Source organism: Cynara cardunculus (genome assembly GCF_001531365.2).
Source record: "Cynara cardunculus var. scolymus isolate 2C chromosome LG 15, CcrdV1, whole genome shotgun sequence".
Classification (NCBI taxonomy): domain Eukaryota; kingdom Viridiplantae; phylum Streptophyta; class Magnoliopsida; order Asterales; family Asteraceae; genus Cynara; species Cynara cardunculus.
Window position 1 is genome coordinate 14,377,381 of NC_037542.1, and position 21,896 is coordinate 14,399,276.

The 21,896-nt window shown below is 33.4% G+C and overlaps 4 protein-coding genes across 4 annotated transcripts; 1 reads left to right on the plus strand and 3 right to left on the minus strand.

The window, feature by feature from the left end:
- Positions 1-281: 281 nt before the first annotated feature.
- Positions 282-4,951, minus strand: LOC112528053 (probable polygalacturonase At1g80170). Its single transcript, XM_025138953.1, has 9 exons — positions 4,531-4,951; positions 4,276-4,404; positions 3,497-3,667; positions 3,384-3,404; positions 3,104-3,311; positions 2,156-2,237; positions 1,940-2,048; positions 1,353-1,469; positions 282-743 (listed from the first exon to the last, which is right to left on the minus strand). Exons 1-9 carry the CDS (start codon positions 4,759-4,761, stop codon positions 438-440), a joined length of 1,374 nt encoding a protein of 457 aa, XP_024994721.1. The 5' UTR covers positions 4,762-4,951; the 3' UTR covers positions 282-437.
- A 159-nt stretch (positions 4,952-5,110) lies between these two features.
- Positions 5,111-7,186, minus strand: LOC112528414 (pentatricopeptide repeat-containing protein At2g13600). Its single transcript, XM_025139436.1, has one exon. It carries the CDS (start codon positions 7,184-7,186, stop codon positions 5,252-5,254), a length of 1,935 nt encoding a protein of 644 aa, XP_024995204.1. The 3' UTR covers positions 5,111-5,251.
- Positions 7,187-14,419: 7,233 nt separating this feature from the next.
- LOC112527230 (probable nucleoredoxin 1) lies at positions 14,420-18,764 on the plus strand. The gene is made up of 4 exons (XM_025137715.1): positions 14,420-14,554; positions 16,570-17,049; positions 17,134-17,613; positions 17,873-18,764. Exons 1-4 carry the CDS (start codon positions 14,462-14,464, stop codon positions 18,542-18,544), a joined length of 1,725 nt encoding a protein of 574 aa, XP_024993483.1. The 5' UTR covers positions 14,420-14,461; the 3' UTR covers positions 18,545-18,764.
- A 22-nt stretch (positions 18,765-18,786) lies between these two features.
- Positions 18,787-19,826, minus strand: LOC112527231 (probable CCR4-associated factor 1 homolog 11). The gene has a single exon (XM_025137716.1). It carries the CDS (start codon positions 19,731-19,733, stop codon positions 18,900-18,902), a length of 834 nt encoding a protein of 277 aa, XP_024993484.1. The 5' UTR covers positions 19,734-19,826; the 3' UTR covers positions 18,787-18,899.
- Positions 19,827-21,896: the final 2,070 nt, after the last annotated feature.

Sequence of the window (21,896 nt, forward strand, 5' to 3'; positions counted from 1 at the left end):
GTTTATGTACGGTACGCTTAGCTGAACTCGATTCGTCTACTTCGTTAGAAAAGTGGGCTTAGACAATCATTCTAGAAAAAATGGATGGGTTCTGATTGGACCGCTAAAGTTAATGGATAGGCTCGGGCAATAAAAAGAATTCGGACAGGCCTGTCGGGCCCGTTATAATATTACAGTTATTTCTTTACTGTTATCTGATTAAAAGTCCTACAAATTAAAATAAACAATAACGTTTTAAAATTAAGATTCTTGAAAATTCTAAAATATTATAATCATGAAATCAAGGCTAAAACATTACGTTCCATATAAGATCTATGTATACTCGGTAAAACTCGAAATAAATACCCGATACGCTCACACGACACTAGAATGCTCGGATAATGTTCAAATACTATCTCGAGGCGATCTCTAGAATAACTAGGAATCAAGGAAACAAACTAAAGTTCATTGTGAATCAAGTAATCTTGCTCGACTTCATTTTCTTTGGGTGGTTTGATGAACGACACGTCGTTAGAGGGTGTCAAACAATCGGCAGACGGTTGAACATAGCCATAGTTAAAGCCGTTAGCGGAATTGCAGAAAGTTTCAGCTGGTTTTCCATCGTTTCTGGCTAAGTTGATGTTATTGAGAACGATGTGGTTGCAGGGAACTGTGTCGCTGCACGCAAACCTCATTGCCTTTGGACTCTTTGACGTGCCGCTGATGTTCTGATATATAATTTGGCTTATCTCTACAGCCGATGTCTGTAAATAGAAAAAAGATGATTGTATCTTCGACAACAAGTGTTTTTCTTCTTTGTAAGACCACAAAATGAATAAAATGATCATTAAACGTTCATCTTATTTCTATTAGATACTTAAATGAAGAGATATATCAATAACGTACTTAGATCTTCACAATCATATTAACTACATCGTTGTTCCATACAATTTAGATGAGGTCTCATATATTTAAGTGTCTATTAGTTGATACTTGATAGCGCTTTAGTCTAGAGATGCACAAAAATGGCGTGAGCATGAAGCCCAGTCCCGATCAGGCCAGATTTTTGTCCCAGTCCTGGCCCGAAAAGACCTGGAAAAACCCAGCTTTTGGTCCCAAGCCTGACCCTGGTCAAAATCCTGAAAAAGCCCGCCTCAACCTAGTTATTGGAGGTTCAAAGAGCCCAGGCCCGGACCGGCCCGGAAAAGCCCCATTAAGACAATATAGCCGCTTTTTGTTTTTTCTTTGACCTTTTTGTTTTTCAATGTTATTTTACTAACTTGCCCTTAAAAACTAGCCGTTGGAGGGTTATTTTTGGAAAACTCAGTTTAGAGTTATAGTTAGATTAAAGGGTAAACAGAATGGGAGTATACCTGATTCCGACAACTTTTAGGTGAATCGCAATAGAATTGATCGATAATGATGGGGTTGGCCACATCGTCCATTCTAACGTTCTGGTAGCTTACAGCTCTAACGTAACCAGATCCGCCCTGTGCCAGAAACAAGTTAGCAAGTGTAAGTTCCATTAAAAAAGAATCTATTCGGCCTTGGTGTCTGAATTTAGAGAGGTGGTTTCATGGACTCGAGACAGAACTCATTGAATCTTCTGAAACTAAAAACTCTTCCTCCCCATAAAAACCGCAAGGTTAACTATTAGATCAAATACCTTAAATGCCCTCAAATAGTGACAAGATAATGGATTCTTGTAGACCCAAATAAAAATTTATCATTTTTCTCGGCGAATAAGTAAATTTAGATTGAAAAGTTGCTAGAAAAATAGATGTTGCAAATTTCACAGGACAATAGCATCTAACATGGTGCCTGCAACAGAAATCTATGCCATAGATGTAACATTCTCTAGGTTTGTTTCAAGAACCACAATCACCTAAAATTCCCATATAACCAGCGCCAAAAAATGTCCAACGAACATATGTATGTTTCCTAAGAACGAAAGAAGTACCTGCCATGTCTTAATCCTGAGGCCATTTGTGGTGCCTCTGAGGAATGCTGTATCCAGGACTACTGCTGTGACAAAGCCTGTAGAGTTGTCTTTTCCCAGGCTTCCGATACTGGTACAACCAAAAATGAGCAAAATTATGGGGATGAGTTTTTGGTGCTTGTCTACTAATCACTAAATATTGTTTCCGGAAAACTAATTAACAATATAGAAAAACACCTGATTCCATGACCAGGCCCACAATATATCGTCTTCATCTTGATGTTAGAGCAACCACTCACGATTGAGATGCAATCGTCACCTAAGTATCGCATCCAAAACTAGATGAGTCACGATGATTGTACTCGAGTTGTTGCAAAACCATCTTTCTTTGAGAAAATACAAGAAAACACTACTTTTGCAGAATATGGACAAATTCAAGAAATAAACCAGACCAAACTAAAGAACTCAGTACATCCCACTCAGGATAAGTTCTAGAAATGTAAATACAAGATGACGATCATACAAGACACTATTCGTCCAAAACCTCTCTTTCTTGCGAAGTGTAATGCTTTTTTGCATTATAGCAAGAAAGTGGGGTTCTTTGCAATGCAAAGCCAAAGTCGATACAAAACTTGGATAGCAATTTATCACATGAGAGAAAATTTGCAACATCTTAATAAAAACGCACTTTCGGGTGCCATACTGGAAGGGCATACTCATTTAGTTATAAAGAGAAGGTACATTTTGACTTCTGAGGTAAAATTGATTACTTGCCAAATCCAAAAATGTCATGGTTTTATTAGAAATTTAACTTCAAACTTTTTTAAACAGATGCAGTATATTCCATAAAGTTTTTTTTTTTTTTTTTTTGAAGTATATAATATTTATATACGGCAAATGCAACAAATAAACTCACACACCCTCCTCACCTATGGTGAGGTTTGAACCCCTGACCTCCTAGAAAGCCAAGGACTACGATACCGCTAGGCCAAAGGCCCTTTGGTTATATTCCATATTCCATATTCCATAAAGTTTATTGTGATATAAACTTGAAAAGTGGTATGCTTGACCTCGAAGTCAAAATGTACCTTTTTTAACAGAGTAATTATAATGGAATTCGATCTGAAGGTGCTTCCTTGAAGACGAACAAGAATTTAGATACAAAAAACAAAATAAATGAAGAACCTGTTCCAATTTTACTGTTCTGAATGACTACATTTGTTGATGCAGTAAGATGGATTCCATCAGTGTTTGGACTGTCTTCAGGAGCAGAGACTACGACATTGAAGATGCGAACAGATTGAGATCGCGAGATAGCAAAGTGCATCTGTTGGCTGTTCTGGATAGTAAGGCCATTCACCTCTATAGATGAGCTTTGATCAATTGTTAATGCCTGTTTCCATTCATAATGTTTATTAGTTTGCCTGAAGTTCAATAAGATCTAAACGAAAAGTCAATTTCTTACCGTGGGAGCTCCGACACAAGGCTGTAGAGGACCCAAAAAGAAAAGGAAAAAAGGCGTGTTAATATGTTATTTACTGGTTAAGTCGGACATATGTGAAATACCAAGATTTTTACATTTGTCTTGTTCTTTTTGCAAGAAGCAGCCCACCATTTCTTGCCTGATCCATCGATAATTCCATGTCCTTGGAAAAGGACTCCCTTGAGATTAGAAAAGTAGAGCCAATTCCGAGGGTTTCTAGGATCCCACTTTTTGGGGTCATCTGGTGCTACAATTGTTCCATCAATCTGTATCCAGTTGTTAGATCGTTTGATTAGATGCAATTGTAATCTATAGACAATATCAAATACAACATGCTCATATCAAAATGAACTAAAAAATGTCGCTGATCATGAATGAATAATAAACTACAAACCATTGAACATTTAGCTTTTTGATATCTCCTCAATCAGATTCAAATGTTTCTTTTTTAAGTATATAATATTTATATACGGAAAATAGAACAAATAAACTCACACACCCTCCGCACCTTTGGTGAGGTTTGAACCCTTGACCTCCTAAGAGGCCAAAGACTCACATACAGCTAGGCCAAAGACCCTTTTGGTATCAGATTCAAATGTTGTCAATCATATTCATGTGATAACTTAGGCATTCAATTGGTAGGTCCTTTTTTCTTCTTCCAGGAATGCAACTGAAAACAACATGAAAGCTCAATGCTCATGTTATCTATTTTGTCATGTGTAACTGGACACAAATGAAACTTTAACTATCTGTCAAATGTCTTAAATGCCCTCTAGCACTTGAATATAAATATCCCATAAAAGAAATTGTTGCAATGTTCATGGACAGATCACATATGGGATTATTATGAAAGAAATGCAATGGTGGAGATTACCTGAACAATTAAGTTTTCAGCACAAGGTCCTTTAAATCTTGTTGCATTAACAAGATAAGTGCGATCTGGAGGAACCAAAAGTACCGCTTCTGCTGTAGAGCATGCTTGCTTCCATGCATTTTCGAAGGCCTATTACATAACATAGAGAAAACAGAGTGAATATCCTCGACGAACTGCTAAACCAATAATGCAGCAGGTCAACATAGTGGATTACAGTCAAAGAATATACTCATTGAAAAAGATCAGCATATTCACCTTTGTGTCATCAGAAACTCCATCTCCAACTGCACCAAAGCTATCAACATTCATGAGAACCTTGATACCACGTTCACTTGACCATGATGGTAAGTCCCACAACTCTACTTCATCGTGTTCTATTTCTTTACTCTTAACCTTATGCATGTCAGAGGAGTCAGACAAACTGCTTTCCACAGCTCCATAAACCAATGACAGAGCAAGAAAAGAAATGAAGAGGATCTTGCTCATGATTTATGGGTTCTATCAGCTTCTGAATAGTACTTGATGTTTATAGATAAAATATGACATGAGATATTAAGTTATATATAATATAGATACAGATATATAGATTAGTGCTAAAAGGGTCAGTTTTGAGGGTAATAAATCTATCTTGGCTTTAAAGTACATGAAGGTGCAATATTTTCCACATGCCCAACACTTCAAGTGTAAGACTATGCATTGTGTGGAAACCTTTGCTTCACTCATCAAACATTTGTTTAGTTCAGCACTACCATCCACATGTCGGAAAGTGTCTATTATATTGGCCCGCGTCTAGCAGAATGTCATTAGATTAATATACTTTGAAGTTTCTTCTTTTGACCATCTTAGAGAATGTAATAGAACACAGTATGTCCTAAAGGCCCCGTCTTGTTAGGATAAAAAGCAGTATTTCCATTTAGATCCCACATTTAACCACCACCACTTTTCTTGCCAGGTGCTATTGTTAACATCAGTTAAACTATAAGTATTTCTCATTGCATATTTCTTGCCAATTTTCAATGACGTTTGAAGCTTGTAACCAAACTGAAGGGTTCTCAGGCTCAAGCTTTGTTACTATTTGTGCGATTCTCCTTCCTATTGTTTCATTTTGGTGGGCCCTACAATGGCGCAACAATGAACTCCAAATGAGAGAGTCACCGCTAAATTGTGCTTGTTTTAGCAAACTTTCGGCTTCTTCAAGTAAGCCTGTGCGCCCAAGAAGGTCAACCATGCAAGCAAAATGTTGCCTATCAGGGTCAATGCCATGTACAGTCTTCATTGAGTCAAACACCATCTTTCCCTCTTGAACCATTCCTGAGTAGTTGCAAGCAATTAAAACACATAAGAATGTCACTTTATCTGGTTTCAGACCCTCGGTAATCATTGCTTCAAGCAATTTGAGGCATTCGATTCCCATTCTGTTTCTGGAGTGTGCACTTATGATTGATGTAAAACAGATAACATTTGGTGAAGAAAGCTGTTCGAAAACTTGACAACACGATTTTACATGTCCATGTCTTGAATAACTGTTGATTAGAGAACAAGAAACTGCAAGATTGAGTTCAAAACCTGATTTCACAGCACAATTATGCAACAACTTACAGCTTGTCAAGCTAGCACAAGATGACTTTGACATTGCATTGACTGTGGTTGATAGACTAACTTCATCAAACCCAATGGCTTCATCAACCATCAAACCGAACAATTCAATCACATCTTCAACAATGCCACACCATGCGAATGATGTCATCAAGGAATTGCATACCTCGAGCGTTCTTCTGGGAACATTTTTGTATATCAATACTGAACTCTCTATTTCACCACATTTTCCGTACATATTAATCAAAGCAGATTGAATGTAACTATTGCCATGGTCAAACCCCAGTTTCAAGACAAAACAATGGACCTGTTTCCCCAGGAGAATATTTAAATTCCCGCTAGACAAATTCAACATTCCCACAAACGAACGAATGGATGGCTTCTTTCCCCATACTTGCATCATAGAAAATATCTCAAGAGCATTGCTTGCAAGCCCATTATATGCATAGATAGAAACTAAAGAATTCCAAGATATCACGTCTTCGGATGGAATAACTTGAAATGATCTCTTGGCATCGGTTAGGCTCCCACAGGCACTATAAAAATCCACCAAAGCATTCGAAACAAACACGTCTGATTCGGCCCATCCCACCTTAATTGCATAAGAATGCAGCTCTTTACCTTCGTTAACAAACCTATCTTTGCCTAACCCTCGAATCAAATAACAAAATGTGAGCGGATTAGGCACAACACCTTCCCTTTTCATCCTAAAATACAATTCCAACTTGTGTGATATTCCAAATTCACTAAAACCTCTTAGTAACTGATTCCATGTTGCAACATTCCTCTCGGGTAAATCACCAAACAATCTCAAAGCAAAATTGACAAGACCCATGCTCATGTAAAGATCAATCAATGCACTTCCCACATACACATTCAAACTCAAACCAAGAACAACCACCCTGCTGTGAACTTGAAGTCCTTCCTGATATAACCCTTCATCACTATATATACCCAAAACAGTCGAAAACGTAGATGAACTCTCGACAAATCCTTGCGAAACCATTTGACCATAGTAGTATAAGGCTTCTCTTGGAAACCCATTACGCTTACACCCGGAAATAAGTATGTTCCATGTAATTACATCTCGTATAGGCATTCCGTCGAACAGTTTGAGTGCAGATTCAATTGATCCATATTTCATAAGAGCTTCAATGTCTTTATTACAGGCGTAAACCCTGTCTCGAGAATTGGGTTGGAAGTAAGAGTCCAATGGCGGAGAGAAAAAAGAAGCCGTGGTTGATGAGTTTCGGACAAACGTAGGAGTGAAGGTTGAGATGACCGGGGCAAAGGAGACCAGAATTTTCTTTCGCATTTTTTTAGCTTCCTCTTTTTCTTTTTCTTTTTCTTTCCCCCTCGTAGTATTTTAATTGAATTTAAAATTAAAATAATCATATGTGAATAACGCGATAGAGTTTTTTTCCTTCATAAAATCTAAGTATAAATTTATCTGATTATTTTCACTTTAAATAGATAATTATTTAATTTTAATATTTAAATCATTTCATCAACGTACTTGATTGACCAATCACACATTTATATAATGCGTTTATATGAGTTAACTCAACTGATAATAAGATTTGAATTTTTTAGGATTTTTCTTAAAAATCACCGTTCAAGTCTGCAAGGCCATCGAGGATTTTCTTGATTGTTCTTCAAGGCCGATTAGTTAAGGTGCACACAAGCTGATCCAGACACCCATGATTAACGTCAAAAAAAATTCAAAATATTTTCGTGTATTTGATATAAGAATGATAGAGCAGAAACTTATTGTCATGCGTCTAATATAACAGTAGATCGAGTCATCACGGGACTAAGTGAGATAAAAATGCATTTTTTTGTCCACAAAAATACGTAGAAATAAATTAGGGATATAACATATACGACAAAATTGATAAATCATTAAAATATTCATTAAAACTCAAAAATCTTCTATAATTCTTTTACCCTGACTCTTTTACTCTCGTCTGGTTGATACCAAACGCACCCAACAAACTTGAATCTTGGTGTTTTCGTAAATTTGAACCTTACATAATCGGTAAATATAGTAGCACCCTCTTTTTTTTGTTCTTAAAAACTATACAGAATGGAACACAGTGTTGAACATTTATGTTTCCTTATAACGAAAATCAATTCACAGTATTCAGTAAACAGTATTTATTAATTCTAAAATGTGTTTGTATGGTTTCAAAGGGATATAATTGACCTAATCAATTGACTTAATAATAAATATTACTTTTTTAATGTCAAAAGATTGATCTCGAATAAACTTGTTGGTCTTGTAATATATCTTAGTATTGATGACGATGCACATGATTTGTATTTGGTTATAAACTCTTCTGGTTGATAGATAATACCCTGGGTGAGAGCAGGGACGGACCCAGAATTTTTTTCCAAACGGTGGCACCATTTGACTATAAGAAAAAAAACTATAGTGAAAAATTTTCAAACAGTGACACCGGTTGACTATAAGAAACAAATATACTAATTTTTTTTTTCAATCGGTGGCACTATTTGACTAAGAAAACGACACTAATAAGATTTGAAAATTGGGGTCTTGAGTGGAATAAAAGTCTTGCAAACCAACTCTACCAAATAAAACTTGTTCTCATTGTAGTTTCAAAATACATATGGTGGCACACAACAGATTAATACGGTTACACTTTTCATGAACCTACATTTTTTTTACCCTTCGACGAAAAATAATACGGTGGCACGTTGCCACTGTAACCACCATGGTAGGTCCCCGCCCATGGGTGGGAGTGGTGAACTTGTGGTGATGTTTGTTAAATAGGATCCAGCTACAGGAGAACCAGGAACGGAGAGCTTTCCCCCCTTTTCCACGGATCCAAATGTTTGATCACCTGCCTACATATACCAGTGGTTGAGTCGTAACTTAATACACATACTAAAAAAACATCGTTTTTCTGCAAAGCACAAAAAAAAAAAAACACGACCCTTATATGCATGGCAATATGGTTTAAAAACAATAAACATCTAACATATTGTTGAAAATTTCTATTTCCGTCCTTCTGGTTTTGATATTACGATTTTCATTCATATGGTCTATTATTTTGTTGTCGTTTTTGTTTTTATGATCTAAACTTATTGTTGGTTTGCACTGTGTTCTCGAAGTATTTTTTACGAAGGAAAGGAAAGAGAGAGAAACCAGAAGAAAGTAAAAAAAAAACTCTTGTTCTCGAAACTTTTTATATATGAAAGAAAGAAAAGGAAACGAAAGGAAAATAATAATAAGTTTTCTCCTAAAACTTTTTTTTTACGTGTGAGAGGAAAGGTGAGGAAAAGAAAGGAAATAAATTAAAACAATTTAAATTTTTATTAAAAATATGCAGCCTTGCAGTATAAATGATATATTTGTAAAAAAAAAAGCATTTTTCGTTTCTTTTCTCACATAAATAAATAAATTTTTATTTTCCATCTGTTCCTTTTCCTTTTTCTCCTCTCCAGATTGGAGAACACATTATTAATTCTGATGGCTTACAATTTATTGTTATTTTAATTTTTCATACTTAGACGTAGAATTTGACATTGTTATATTGGAAACGAGAATAGTAAAGAATTATAAACGATAGTGACAAAAACTGCAATTTTTAATAAACGACATGGATGGAAATTTGTAAACAATATTAGCTCGGGATTAGTAACTTGCCCAATATCTCGTCAACGATCAATTATTGATATATGTATGTATGTATGTATATATATATATATATATATATATATATAATTTAGAACATTATTTTTTTAAAATCGTAAATTGGATATTTCTTTATATAAATAAAAATTGTAAAATAATGTGAATAAAAACTACATTAGAAAATAGACCTTACAAGAGGGTGCAACAATGGCATTGACCTGCGCAATTGTTAGAGGTCTTATTGCAATTTTTTTTTATCTGCAACTTGCTGCAAGTGTGTTTGCAAGTCTAACAATTAATATTTATAATTAACTTTGTTTAATATATATATATATATGTGATAAAGTAATTCTCTTTTGAAAAAGGTTGTATATTTTCCACCCATATATAAAAAGGTTCAAATGAGAATACTTTTATTTTATGAGAATACAAGAACACTTTTTTTACTATAATAAAATCATATGTGATACTATTATTCCATCGCATATGATATATATGTAATACTAAATCAGAAACGTGGAGATAATATTGTCTTTCAACCAGTTCCATAATATTGTGTATATAACGACATTTAAGTAAACTTAAAAAAAATGATTAAAAAAACAGTTTAAATGAATATAACATTTATTTGAAACGTAATTTCCCCTAGATATTCGATTTTCTGTTGGATGACCATAAATTCTGCGTAAGGCTTTCCCATCCATTGACTCACCCACTTCCATTCTTATCCAGTGATTGGTTCCTTTTAGACGTGAATAATGTGTTCCAAAAAATACATAATGTTACCATTTATCCCAATGTTTTCAGTTTTTTATTTTCTATTTCAAAAAAATTATAAAAAATCTGTTTGAAATCCTTTAAGGAAGAGGTCTCAAACAGATTCTTTATTATGATAAAAATCTCACTTAAGTTTCTTCATAGAATTTTCAAATTTTTCATGGTCCCATCATTTTAAATTTATATCATTTTTATTCTTATTTATAAAAATCAATATATTAAAATTTATAAAAATACGTACTTATTTATAGCAAGAAAATATTATTACTTTAATTATGTATTTATTTTACATTATTTATTTATTAAATTAATTACTTTAATTATATTAATAAATAAAGTTGATTAAATACAAAACTTTTACAATGTTAAAACTGATTAAATACAAAAAACTATAAATAAGTTATGCAGTTACGTCCTATAGCGGAAAAAAAACTCATGAAAAACCTCCGGCAAAAAAGCTGCCACCATATTGAAAGGTGGATTTTTTTCACTTTTGAAAGATCTCTTAAAACCATATGAAAAAAACAACATTGTATGCTCTTAATACTACTCTAAATGTCCAAAATATGCACAATAATTGGATTGTCGTTTTTCTAACACATTAGACCCGGTTGTTTAATAGCATGCCTTCTTGATACGATCTTGATGCCTTTCAATGGGTTTTGATGGATTTGGGATTTGAGTTTGATATGCACTTGATTCATTTCATTCATTATGATTACGGAAGTAATCTTTACGTCTTCAAATCTTCCTCTCAGTTGAAACCTATCTAGTTTTGATGTGTTTGAATATCCCTCTCTTCCGTCTCCCCACTACATAGTGTTTGATGCCTACTTGATAAAGTCCCATCCAACGTGCCCTAACCCCATTAATTTTCGTGATCCGTCACTGTTCGATTCCCGAGGCTCTTTTCCTTGTCTCACATATAAGGTGCTCGAGTAGTGCTTCATACCAGTTTGACACATGCTTGATAGCGAGGAAGATGATTTTGTGACCATTTTCGTAGTAAATTTTAGAGACCATAACTTTTAATTTGTAGTTCAAATTGAAATTTTTTTTTGAAGCTGTTCGTTTTTCAAGATCTATATGCTGTAAAATTTGGTGATCTAAATAGCCGTGACCATCTCTTAATTTGTCATAACATGTCATAGCATTTTCATAGCAACCTTTAGGGTCACAACTCATATGCACTCGTAGATGATTTTTTTGAACTTGCCAAGTTTTGTAAGATATATATATATAACGTAAAAAGTGTGGATCCAAATGGTCAAAACTATTTGTTATTTGCCGTAACAATTTTTGTAGTAAAATTCAAAGGGTCATACCTCTTGACTCATTCGTATCAAACTAACTCTTTTAATTCATTCTTTTTCCTTTTTTTCATATATATCTGAATTTTGAGAACACAATAAAAAAACTAAAATTTATCTTAATAATCAAAATATATGTACTATTACGTCATGTTGAACACGTTATGATGAGTACGTCATCATTTATTGCCTTGAAATATTTATTTTTAATTGGTATCTAATATTTTTTTATAAAAAAATTGCTATTTTTAATTTATGATACATAATTTTGTGTGGTCCACCGTGAGCATTTACTCCCTTTTGGACTATAAGCAACATTAAAGTGTTTATCTACACACGTTTTATTATGAAGTCCGTAAATTGATACCATGATTTTAAAAAAAATATAAAAACCAAAAAATAATTATTGTAATTTGGAATTAGAATCATATTTGAATTAGGTGCATAAGTAATATCGAGTTATTGTAAGTATCATCACATCTAACTATGTAATTTTGTTTATATTTAACACAGTTCGAAATAAAATAAATTAAGAAAATGTGGATTACGTTATTTATTTGAGTTAGTCTTCTAAAAACCATTTTTAATGTGTCAAATACTGTGTGTGATACATATTACTTAAAATTCAATATTACAAGTAGGTGTTGTATGAATTCAATTTTTTAAAATTATTTGTTGAATTTATATAACTAACTGATAAATATAATCATATACAAGATAAATATCTTATTTTAAATATAAATAATATAAAATATAATTAAGATATTATGAAATTTTAAAAGAATACTTAATTATTATTTTTATTAAAAAACATTATAGTATTAAACCTAAAATAAATTACTTCGTTATTTTAAACCTTACGTTATAATAAAAGAATTAATTATATATAAAAAGATTATATTATCTATACTATATTATAAAACATTTGATAAAAATTCTTAAAAACCATTTTTTATGCATGAAATACTATTTATTGATGCATATTACTTAAATTTAATATTACAAGTAAATTATGTGTAGGTACAACTTATTAAAGCTCTATTTTTGAATTCGTGTAACTAATTGCAGATAAACATAATCAAATACAAGATAAATATCTTATTTTAAATAAATATATATATATATATAATTAAAATAAAATTAAAATAATCATGAGTTTTAACAGAATAATTAATTATTATTCTTATAAAAATTATATTATTAAAYMAAAAWWKAWWWWTTTSKTWWYWRATCTAAATTAAATTATAATAAAAAATTAAATTAAAAAAATTACATGAAAAACGAGAACTTTTAAATTATTAATTTAATACTAATATCAATATTTTTTTAATTTATATTTCATTAAAAAAATATTATCGTTTTCTAAAACCACATAAAACTGTATTATATACACACAAAAAAATGAATAAAATGAAACATTAAAATTAAGATATATCGTTGTATTGCACGAGTCTCCATCTAAATAAACCTAAAATATTTATTTTATTATTAAACATAAATGAATGCTATATAACGTTACAATTTACCTTCATGTACGGTACAATTGGAATGTTCTGGATGGTAGCGAAATTTAATTCATATAACAACGATAAATATTCCACTCCACAAATTTTAGATCATTTGATACATTATTATGTTACACTTGTCTTTTTGTTTGTTTGGTCTTTTTAGGAAAATTATGATGCGACATTTTTTTATTATTGAAATTTTAAAAAATAAAAATATTGATATCATGTCAGTGAAATTATATTCTAACCGATATTAACCAGTCATTAAATAAAAGAGGTACTCAAATGTACGAGATATCACATTTTGTTCTATACTTAATTTGACGTTTCCGAAACTCTTTAATTTTTTCTTTGGAAAATAACATTTCACTGATCCTTTTTTTTGACATTCAACTATTACCAGATGAGTGGATCTCGATGTGTTGTAAGGACTTCTCCTTCTCTTGGCCGAAGTGGCGTGGAGGGCAAACGTTTGATGGGTAAGCATTTTCGATTGTTGGATCGTCGCTGTTTGTTGTTATTTGGCGTTTGTTTTCGGTTTTTCGGGGTAGTGCCCTTTTGTTTTCTAGACAGACTCGTTATCGTTTTGAGGTCTTTTCCGTTGGGCTCTTTGTGTTGATGCTTTTCGGGGCTCGCCTCAAATATCTTTCGGTGGTATAGACGTTGGGGTTTTCTTGGACGCTTTCTTGTTACGTTTTGTTTTTGCTAGGTTTTTCAGTTTTGTTGTCTGTTTTGACTTCGGTCGGTGCTGCTTCTTGAAGACTTCTGTTGTTTCCTTCTCTGTCCTTGTTCTCTTTTTCTGGTAATATATTGTTGTCTTGTAAAAAATAAATGAAATATCACATTTTAGACATCAAACTAAAGATTTTGAAAGTCATTATTCAAAAAGTAACCGAAACAAAATACGTTTGATTATAAACAATTTATCTTTTTTTGAAGTATATAATATTTATGTACATTAAATACAACAAATAAATTCATACACTTTCTTCACTTTTGCTGAGATTTAACCCCCTGATCTTTTAAAAGACCAAAGACTATGATGCCAATAACAAAAAACGCTCTGATAATTTATTTATTTCTTGTTTTAGCCACGATAAAAAAAAATATTTATTAAAATGAACCAAAAAAAAGCGTTAAAATCGAATATTTATTCTATTAAAAGAATTCCAATTAATTATCAGATTTTTAACAGCTCTGTGAATAAAAGAATCGAATATTTCACGCGCTCTGTGATACCTTGCTATCCAAGAATTTCTAGAACCCCCTGACTCGCTTATAAAACCCCCAATTATAACGTGTTCGGCATAGTCAGATTTTCTCACTACTCTTTAACAATGGCGGAAAATGGTGAAGTTGATGTTCACGATGTCCGATCGCTGTTTTCCTCATCTGAAAGAGATTACCTTGTTCGGAACAACGGTGATCAGGTATCTACTTATCTTCTTTCTTGAAGTTAAATACGAAGTCTCCTTTTTTTTTTCTTTCTGGATCGTAATTGCTAGCGATTGGAATGTTATGTGTTGTCGATATCTGTGTGATGATTCGATTGTCAACAGAAGATTGTTTGGGTTATGTTGTAGTAAGAAGCTGGTGTTTTTAGTTTGTTGTGTTATGTGTTACACTGCATCATGTAGGCTCAATTGCTCAATCCTTAGTAGTTGGTGCTAATGAGATTTGGTTATCTGGCAAATTTGTAAAACTGTCGAGGCTGTAAAAACGAAAAAGTGAAGTGCACTATGTTTCAGCTTCTGAATTGAATTGCGATGAATTTGGGAACCTTTTTAGAATTCGTTTAACAATGTCGATTGATGCTTCATATGAAAAAAATTGGTGTTAATTTTGTTGTTAAATCCATATAGACTTTGACTTTGGGATGATAAGTTCGAGGACCAATTATTTAGAAATCTTGGTTTCGAGTCACATCAAGCTTGGATAAAACTTGGATCATCCACCGGAGCACTTTCCATCTAGGATATTTTGACCCACAAGTGCATAAGATTTTAAGAAATTTGTATTGAGAATTTGAGATCATCCAAATTCGCATTACACAGGGTCTGTTATGATTTGTGTGTTCAAAATTGAGATCGAAACTACTTGTATGAGCAGTTAATTAACAGAAAATTTAGGAAGGTAAGTAGTTATTTGGAAATAAGTAGATAAGAGTTACCAAATAACCACCAATGGATAAAACCAAAAAAAACCGTTGCTCCATAGCAGACCTCTGTCTATTCTTCTGAAGATTTGCTTTCGGAAGTATGTCATTAGTCATCAAAGTCAAGGCTTCCCTTCTGAAGGGATCTGCCCCTTGACCACGCAAATGGGCGTGACCCCCTTGACCCCTTCTTTATGGTGATCTCCGGTTTAAGTTAGCTTGTACGATCGTTCCGCACCTACTAGCCTATATTATAGTTCAACTATGAATCCCATCGATCTCTTGCAAATCTCAACTACACCAAAATGATCGATGATACTGAAATCACCAACAAATCAAGTCATTGATTTAGTACTATTAGCTGTTATGTTGAGTTTTAGATTCCAAGGGAATGTGTATGGATCTGTGTACTACTTGCTTCTTGGTAGATTACTAACACCAAAAATGGGTCTTCCTGTGATAGCTTCCTTATTTTTCGTTGTACTTAGATTAAGATTCTGTGGAGTGAAGAAGAGCAATAAAAAATGAAAGGTAACATGGAATGAAAAGTAAGAAAGAAACGTAAATCAATCTCTGAATGTTTATAAAGCTACTTATTTTGAACTATAGTGATCCTTAATAGTTACCGAAAAAGGGAATGGTATAATAAGCTACTATAAGAGTCATTTTGACATTGAAAATTTGGGAGTTTGTGACGTTGATAACTCTAGATTGGTGGACGGGTGAGATGGAGGAGTATCAGAAAAGCTTAGTTACAAACTTCCAAAGTAGATGATATTTGCTTATTTTGCTGATTTCATGATGATCAGAAGTTTGGCAACTAAAGAAATGAATTTGGTTGATAGAAGCCGACTGTTTGGCGATAACATTTTTCGTTGCCTTAGCCCTTAAGGTTTGCATTAATTTTGATTTATTTAGTGACTATGGTTGTTGATCTAGAAAATTGAATCTACAAGAAGTGAAATGCAATCCCTTCAACAGCCTCCGCCTGACTGATTGTTGTTCTCCTGTTTCCACTGCTTGTAAATGTAATTTGGAAGGAGATTTTGTGTTGGTTTGTATTATTGTCATATAGCATGAAGCTTACTTGATGAGTTGATGTACTATTTACTTCTTTTGTCATTCGTTTTTGTAGGTTTATATGGTGTATTTATCTCTTTGCCTTTGATCTGTTGTTTGCTAAGTGTTACATTTTGCTACCTACATATAAACCTAGTGTTTATAAGTATTGATAGAAGTAGAATATTCTTTGTCATACTAAGGGAATGTTCTCTTGCCAAATTTTGGAAGGTTGCAATTGCCACTCTACAAGGAAAAAGGTTGGGCTTATATTTTTCTGCATCCTGGTGCCCCCCATGTCAAAGGTTTACTCCAAATCTAGTGGATGTATATGATGAACTTGTTGCAAAAGGCGATTTTGAGGTTATATTCGTCTCAGCTGACGAAGACGTGGAATCCTTTAATGGCTATTTCTCGAAGATGCCTTGGCTTGCAGTTCCATTCACGGATTCCAAAACACGAGAGGCTTTAGACGGACGTTTTAAGGTCAAAGGAATACCTCATCTTGTCTTCCTCGATGAAAATGGGAAAGTTTTGAGTGATCGTGGGGTCATGCTCGTCAGTGAATATGGAGCAGAGGGGTACCCATTTACTCCAGAACGGGTTAAAGAGATTAAAGAACAGGAAGAAGAAGCCAGGAGGAATCAGTCTTTGAGGTCCATCCTTGAGTCTCCATCTCGTGACTTTGTCATCACAGCTAATGGCAACAAGGTGAGTGTAAGCCACATTACCTTCATCATTTTATGAGATTGATCATCCATCTGATTCAGAAACATTATTTATGTTTTATATTAGGCACTTGTTACCAACCTTGAAGGGAAGACGGTCGGTTTGTATTTTTCTCTGTCTTCGTTCAAGAAATCCTCTGATTTTACTGGTACACTTGTCAAAACATACAACGAACTGAAAGCAAAAGAAGAGAATTTTGAAATCATAATGATTCCCCTCGATGATGATGAAGAATCCTTCAAGAAAGAGCTTGATGGTGTGCCTTGGTTATCGCTTCCATTCAAAGACAAGAAATGTGAGAAGCTAGTTCGGTATTTTGAGCTCTCAACACTCCCCACTTTAGTCATTATTGGTCCGGATGGGAAAACTCTTCATCCCAATGTTGCCGATGCCATTGAAGAACATGGTGCCAATGCCTACCCTTTTACGCCTGATAAGTTCTCAGAGCTTGAGAAGATAGAGAAGGCCAGACTGGAAGCACAAACTTTTGAATCGGTCTTGGTCTCGGGAGATCTTGATTTTGTAGTCGGAAAAGATGGAGTGAAGGTGCGCTATCATATTCTTTCATCTCGAATATGCTTACCTTCGTGTTAAATCCCTTTAAAACTGTGTATTTCCTGTAACGGTCCGTCCTCCATGGATACAAAAATTAGATCTGTGAACTCCTTATGAGCTCAAAGTTGGAGACTGCCGATAACTTCCACCATAGTTTTAAATTCATTTGGAGGTAATTTGGTAGCCTGCTTTTGGTCTTTGGGGAGTTACGTTTCATCGCTTTGTCACTGATGTGGGGTCGTTTTTGCAGATCCCTGTATCTGATCTGGTCGGTAAATACACCCTGCTGTACTTCTCTGCTCACTGGTGCCCACCATGCCGGGCTTTCACTCCAAAACTTGTTGAAACATATCATGAGATCAAGGCTAAACATGATGCGTTTGAAGTGATCTTCATCTCCAGTGACAGAGACCAAGCTTCATACGAGGAGTACTATGCTACCATGCCATGGCTGTCACTTCCATTCGGTGATAAGAGGAAACAGTCACTGAGCCGCGTCTTCAAAGTCAACGGCATACCGTTGTTGGCAGCGTTAGGACCAACTGGAAAGACGATCACAACAGAGGCTAGAGGACTAATCATGCTTCATGGTGCTGAGGCATTCCCGTTCACGGATGAACGTATGGCAGAGATCGAAGCTGAATATGCTGAAATGGCAAAAGGATGGCCCAACAAAGTGAAGCATGAGCTACACGAAGAGCACGAGCTTGTTCTCACTCGATCACAAGGGTATACATGTGATGAGTGCGACAAAGATGGAAAGATTTGGGCTTATAGTTGTGAAGAATGTAACTTCGATCTTCATACCGAATGCGCTCTCAAAGAAAGTAATGGGAAAAAGGAGACAGAGACGGAGACGGAGACGGAGAAAGCTAACGAGGGGTGGATATGTGATGGAGAAGTTTGTTATAAGGCTCCGTAAACGGGTCTTGTGTTAAAATGTATGGCTATAAAACTATGGTTCTCATCTCCCGACGCTAGTGTAATGTAATGTGTGTATTTTGGTGATGTGGTTAGTCCTTGAGTTTCCCAGGTGTTGTTGGATCCAATTATGGTTACAATGTGTTATTGTTAGCAAGTCTGTAGAGATCTGTGGATGGTAATTTGCTGCAATAAAATGGTTACAATGTGTTATTCTAAAAGTAAATGTCATTCTCCTCTTAATTTATAAGATTTTGTTTTTCACGATCAGAACGAATTTATAGATGGGTATCTACACGTACGCTAATAAAAATGAATTTAATTTGAATAACTAATTTCCCAATTTAACTACAAATTCAACAAACGTCTAAGCCGTACAAGACGCCGGCGTAATTTTCCGGCCCAACGTCCACGAAGTACACGTCCCTCATCTTTTGAAAGGCGTGCCACGTCAACAAGCTATCTGAACCGGCTTGATGGCACTTCCCAGCAACCCGGTTCACCTCTAAAAGACTCGCCACCCGGTCCAAACCCCCGTACAAACCGTTCCGGCAAAACTTCATCAAGTGCTTCACGTCGTACACGTTGTCCCCAAAGAACGCCTTCAATGTCTCCAAAAACTCCGGCAATCCTCCCGGCAGACGGCGGCGTGTGAGGATCTTCAACAAGTACCCGAAATCATACGCGCTGTGAAACGTCACCCAGGTAACCTCTTCATTACAAACCAGACCGGATGACATCATCAACTCGGCGAATTTGGCTGAATCGATCCCATCGGTTCGGTTCCGATCAAAATCAATCCCTTGACGTTTCAACAAATCAATCGATTCCGGCGCGTAGGCATCACGCGCTAGATCAAAATCGTTGAAATTGAATTGCCAGATGAAGCGTTGGTGGGTCCCATCGATGGATGGAAGGTTGCCGGAAGAGTCGGTGAAGGTGAGACCGAGCTGGATAAGGTTCAAAACGTCAACGTTTGACTTAAGAAGCTTGTAGTGTTCCGATGGCCAGCGATTTCTGTAAGATCTGCCAGGCTCCAACGGTTGACGGTATACAACGCCAGGGAACTCTGTGTCCATGGAGATGTAAGGGTATTGATCGATGATGGATCGGATCAAATCAAACTCGGATTCTAAATTATCAGACCATACTTCTCGGATTGTGATGCTTTTATCAATACAACTTGACATGATTATATATATATATATTTAACACTCAATACACCACCGATTTTCAGCTGGTAAGTTGATCCCAATTCCTTATCAGATGTTTTTTTGGTGGGTGTGGATGAAAATGGAAGATCGTACTTATAGAAGATGGAGTTGAATTAAAGAATGATTGGCGACTGAGATGGTGCTTAGAAAGGGGGGATGGGTTCAAAGAAAGAAGGTAGAAGAAGTCCAGATTCATGGCGTCCGCCATTGTTTGACTTTATTTAGTGATGGGAACCTTCCTTTTTGCTTCTTTCCTTTGAATATAAAATTACCAAGCATTTACCGATTATTACCGCAATTTATTTTTAATATCTGTGATTAAAATAATCATATTTAAGAAAATAAATAATTATTTCCAAAATTATATAAAAACAATCATTTAAATACATATTTCTAATAAATAATTATGGTAAGAGAGGTTCAGCAAAAAGTTAGAGGATTCTAACATATAAAATAAAGATTTCGATAAAAGAAATTATTTTAACAGATTTTTCAAAATGAAGAAAGCAAAAAAGAATGAAAATTTACAAATCTTTATAAAAATGATTACCATAAGAGAGAATAATTTATAATTATATTTCACGAATTATGAAATCTGGAAATTAAATGTTTGTGAGAAAGACATGATATTTATTAAACATATGGATTATTTGATATTATAACTGATATTGTAATCTTTAAAATTGAGAAATACATATAAATGTAATATTTTTTTAGAGATTTTACCTTTTAATTCTTGATTTTGAAAAATTTTTAGAGAATTTGTTGAAGATGTTCCTCCAACTATTTTGGAAATAAGTAGATCAAAGCATATTCAACAACTTTTTCAAAACGAAGATTTTGAGAATTTTTACTTCAACATATTTTCCATAATGGAATTCTTCAAATTTGGAGAGCTCTCCAAAAATATTACCTATAAAAGATAAATTGTTTTCTATTTTTTCTCTCGATGAGAAATCATGAAATTATATGTATAAAAGAAGATTTTAATATTTTAATAATACAATTTATACTGTAATTAATCTTTAAAATAGAGAAGTTATAGATGAACATAAATTTTTATTAGAGATTTTGACTTTTAGTTATACATTTTGAAAAATCCGTCGGAGATGATTTGATAAGTAAAACAATGCTATTTTTATTTTTGAAAAAATTAAATAATTAGAAAATATATTGTTGCTAAATATAGCATATCTCAATATATTATAAGTTACTGAAAAATAATTCTTTACTAAATATAATATATATATATATATTTGATAGGCAGCAAAAATATATTAAAAGGAGATGATTGCTAAATATAGCATATCTCAATATATTATAAGTTACTGAAAAATAATTCTTTACTAAATATAATATATATATATATATTTGATAGGCAGCAAAAATATATTAAAAGGAGATGATTGCTAAATATAGCATATCTATAAACTTATTTATTATTTAATGTTTGATTCATTGAATATGTAGCAATATGCTAGAGATTGTATTTAATGGGATGTCTACATGATTTTTTTTTTGAAATTTCTTATTATAATATTATATTTTAAAAAATTTGATTTTACATATTATTAGTAAATGTTTTAAATAAATTATAGAATTTCTAAATTATTCATTAATATATCAATATCAAGAAAATTAGATAAAACAAAATTTATCTCGTTAATATTAAAAAAAGGGTATTTTTTTGAAAAAAGAAAATAATTACGTTTTCTTTACCAAAAAAATATTTATCTTTTAAAGAATATATCATATTTGTTTAAAAAAATTACTTGACGGATAAATATATTAAATTAATTAGATTTGTTTGAATTATTCATTAATATAACAATATTAAAAAACTCGTAGAGCACAATTTATCTTTATTTTAGCCATGTAATCAAAATGATGTGTCTTACACATCACCTCATTTAACCAATGAAGCAAACAAAAAGAAAAAATATTGACCGGTTTAGAAGGTAGCAGGTTATCCATTGCTATAATTGGTAGATTTTTTAATGTACGATGTCCTAATAAAAAATAATATAAAAGAATATTATTTTCATAAGAAAAAATGAAAATACAATGTTATAATAAGAAAATTTATAAAAATAAGCTGTTATTTCATGCATTTAACTCTAGTTGAAAATTTAAAAGGTT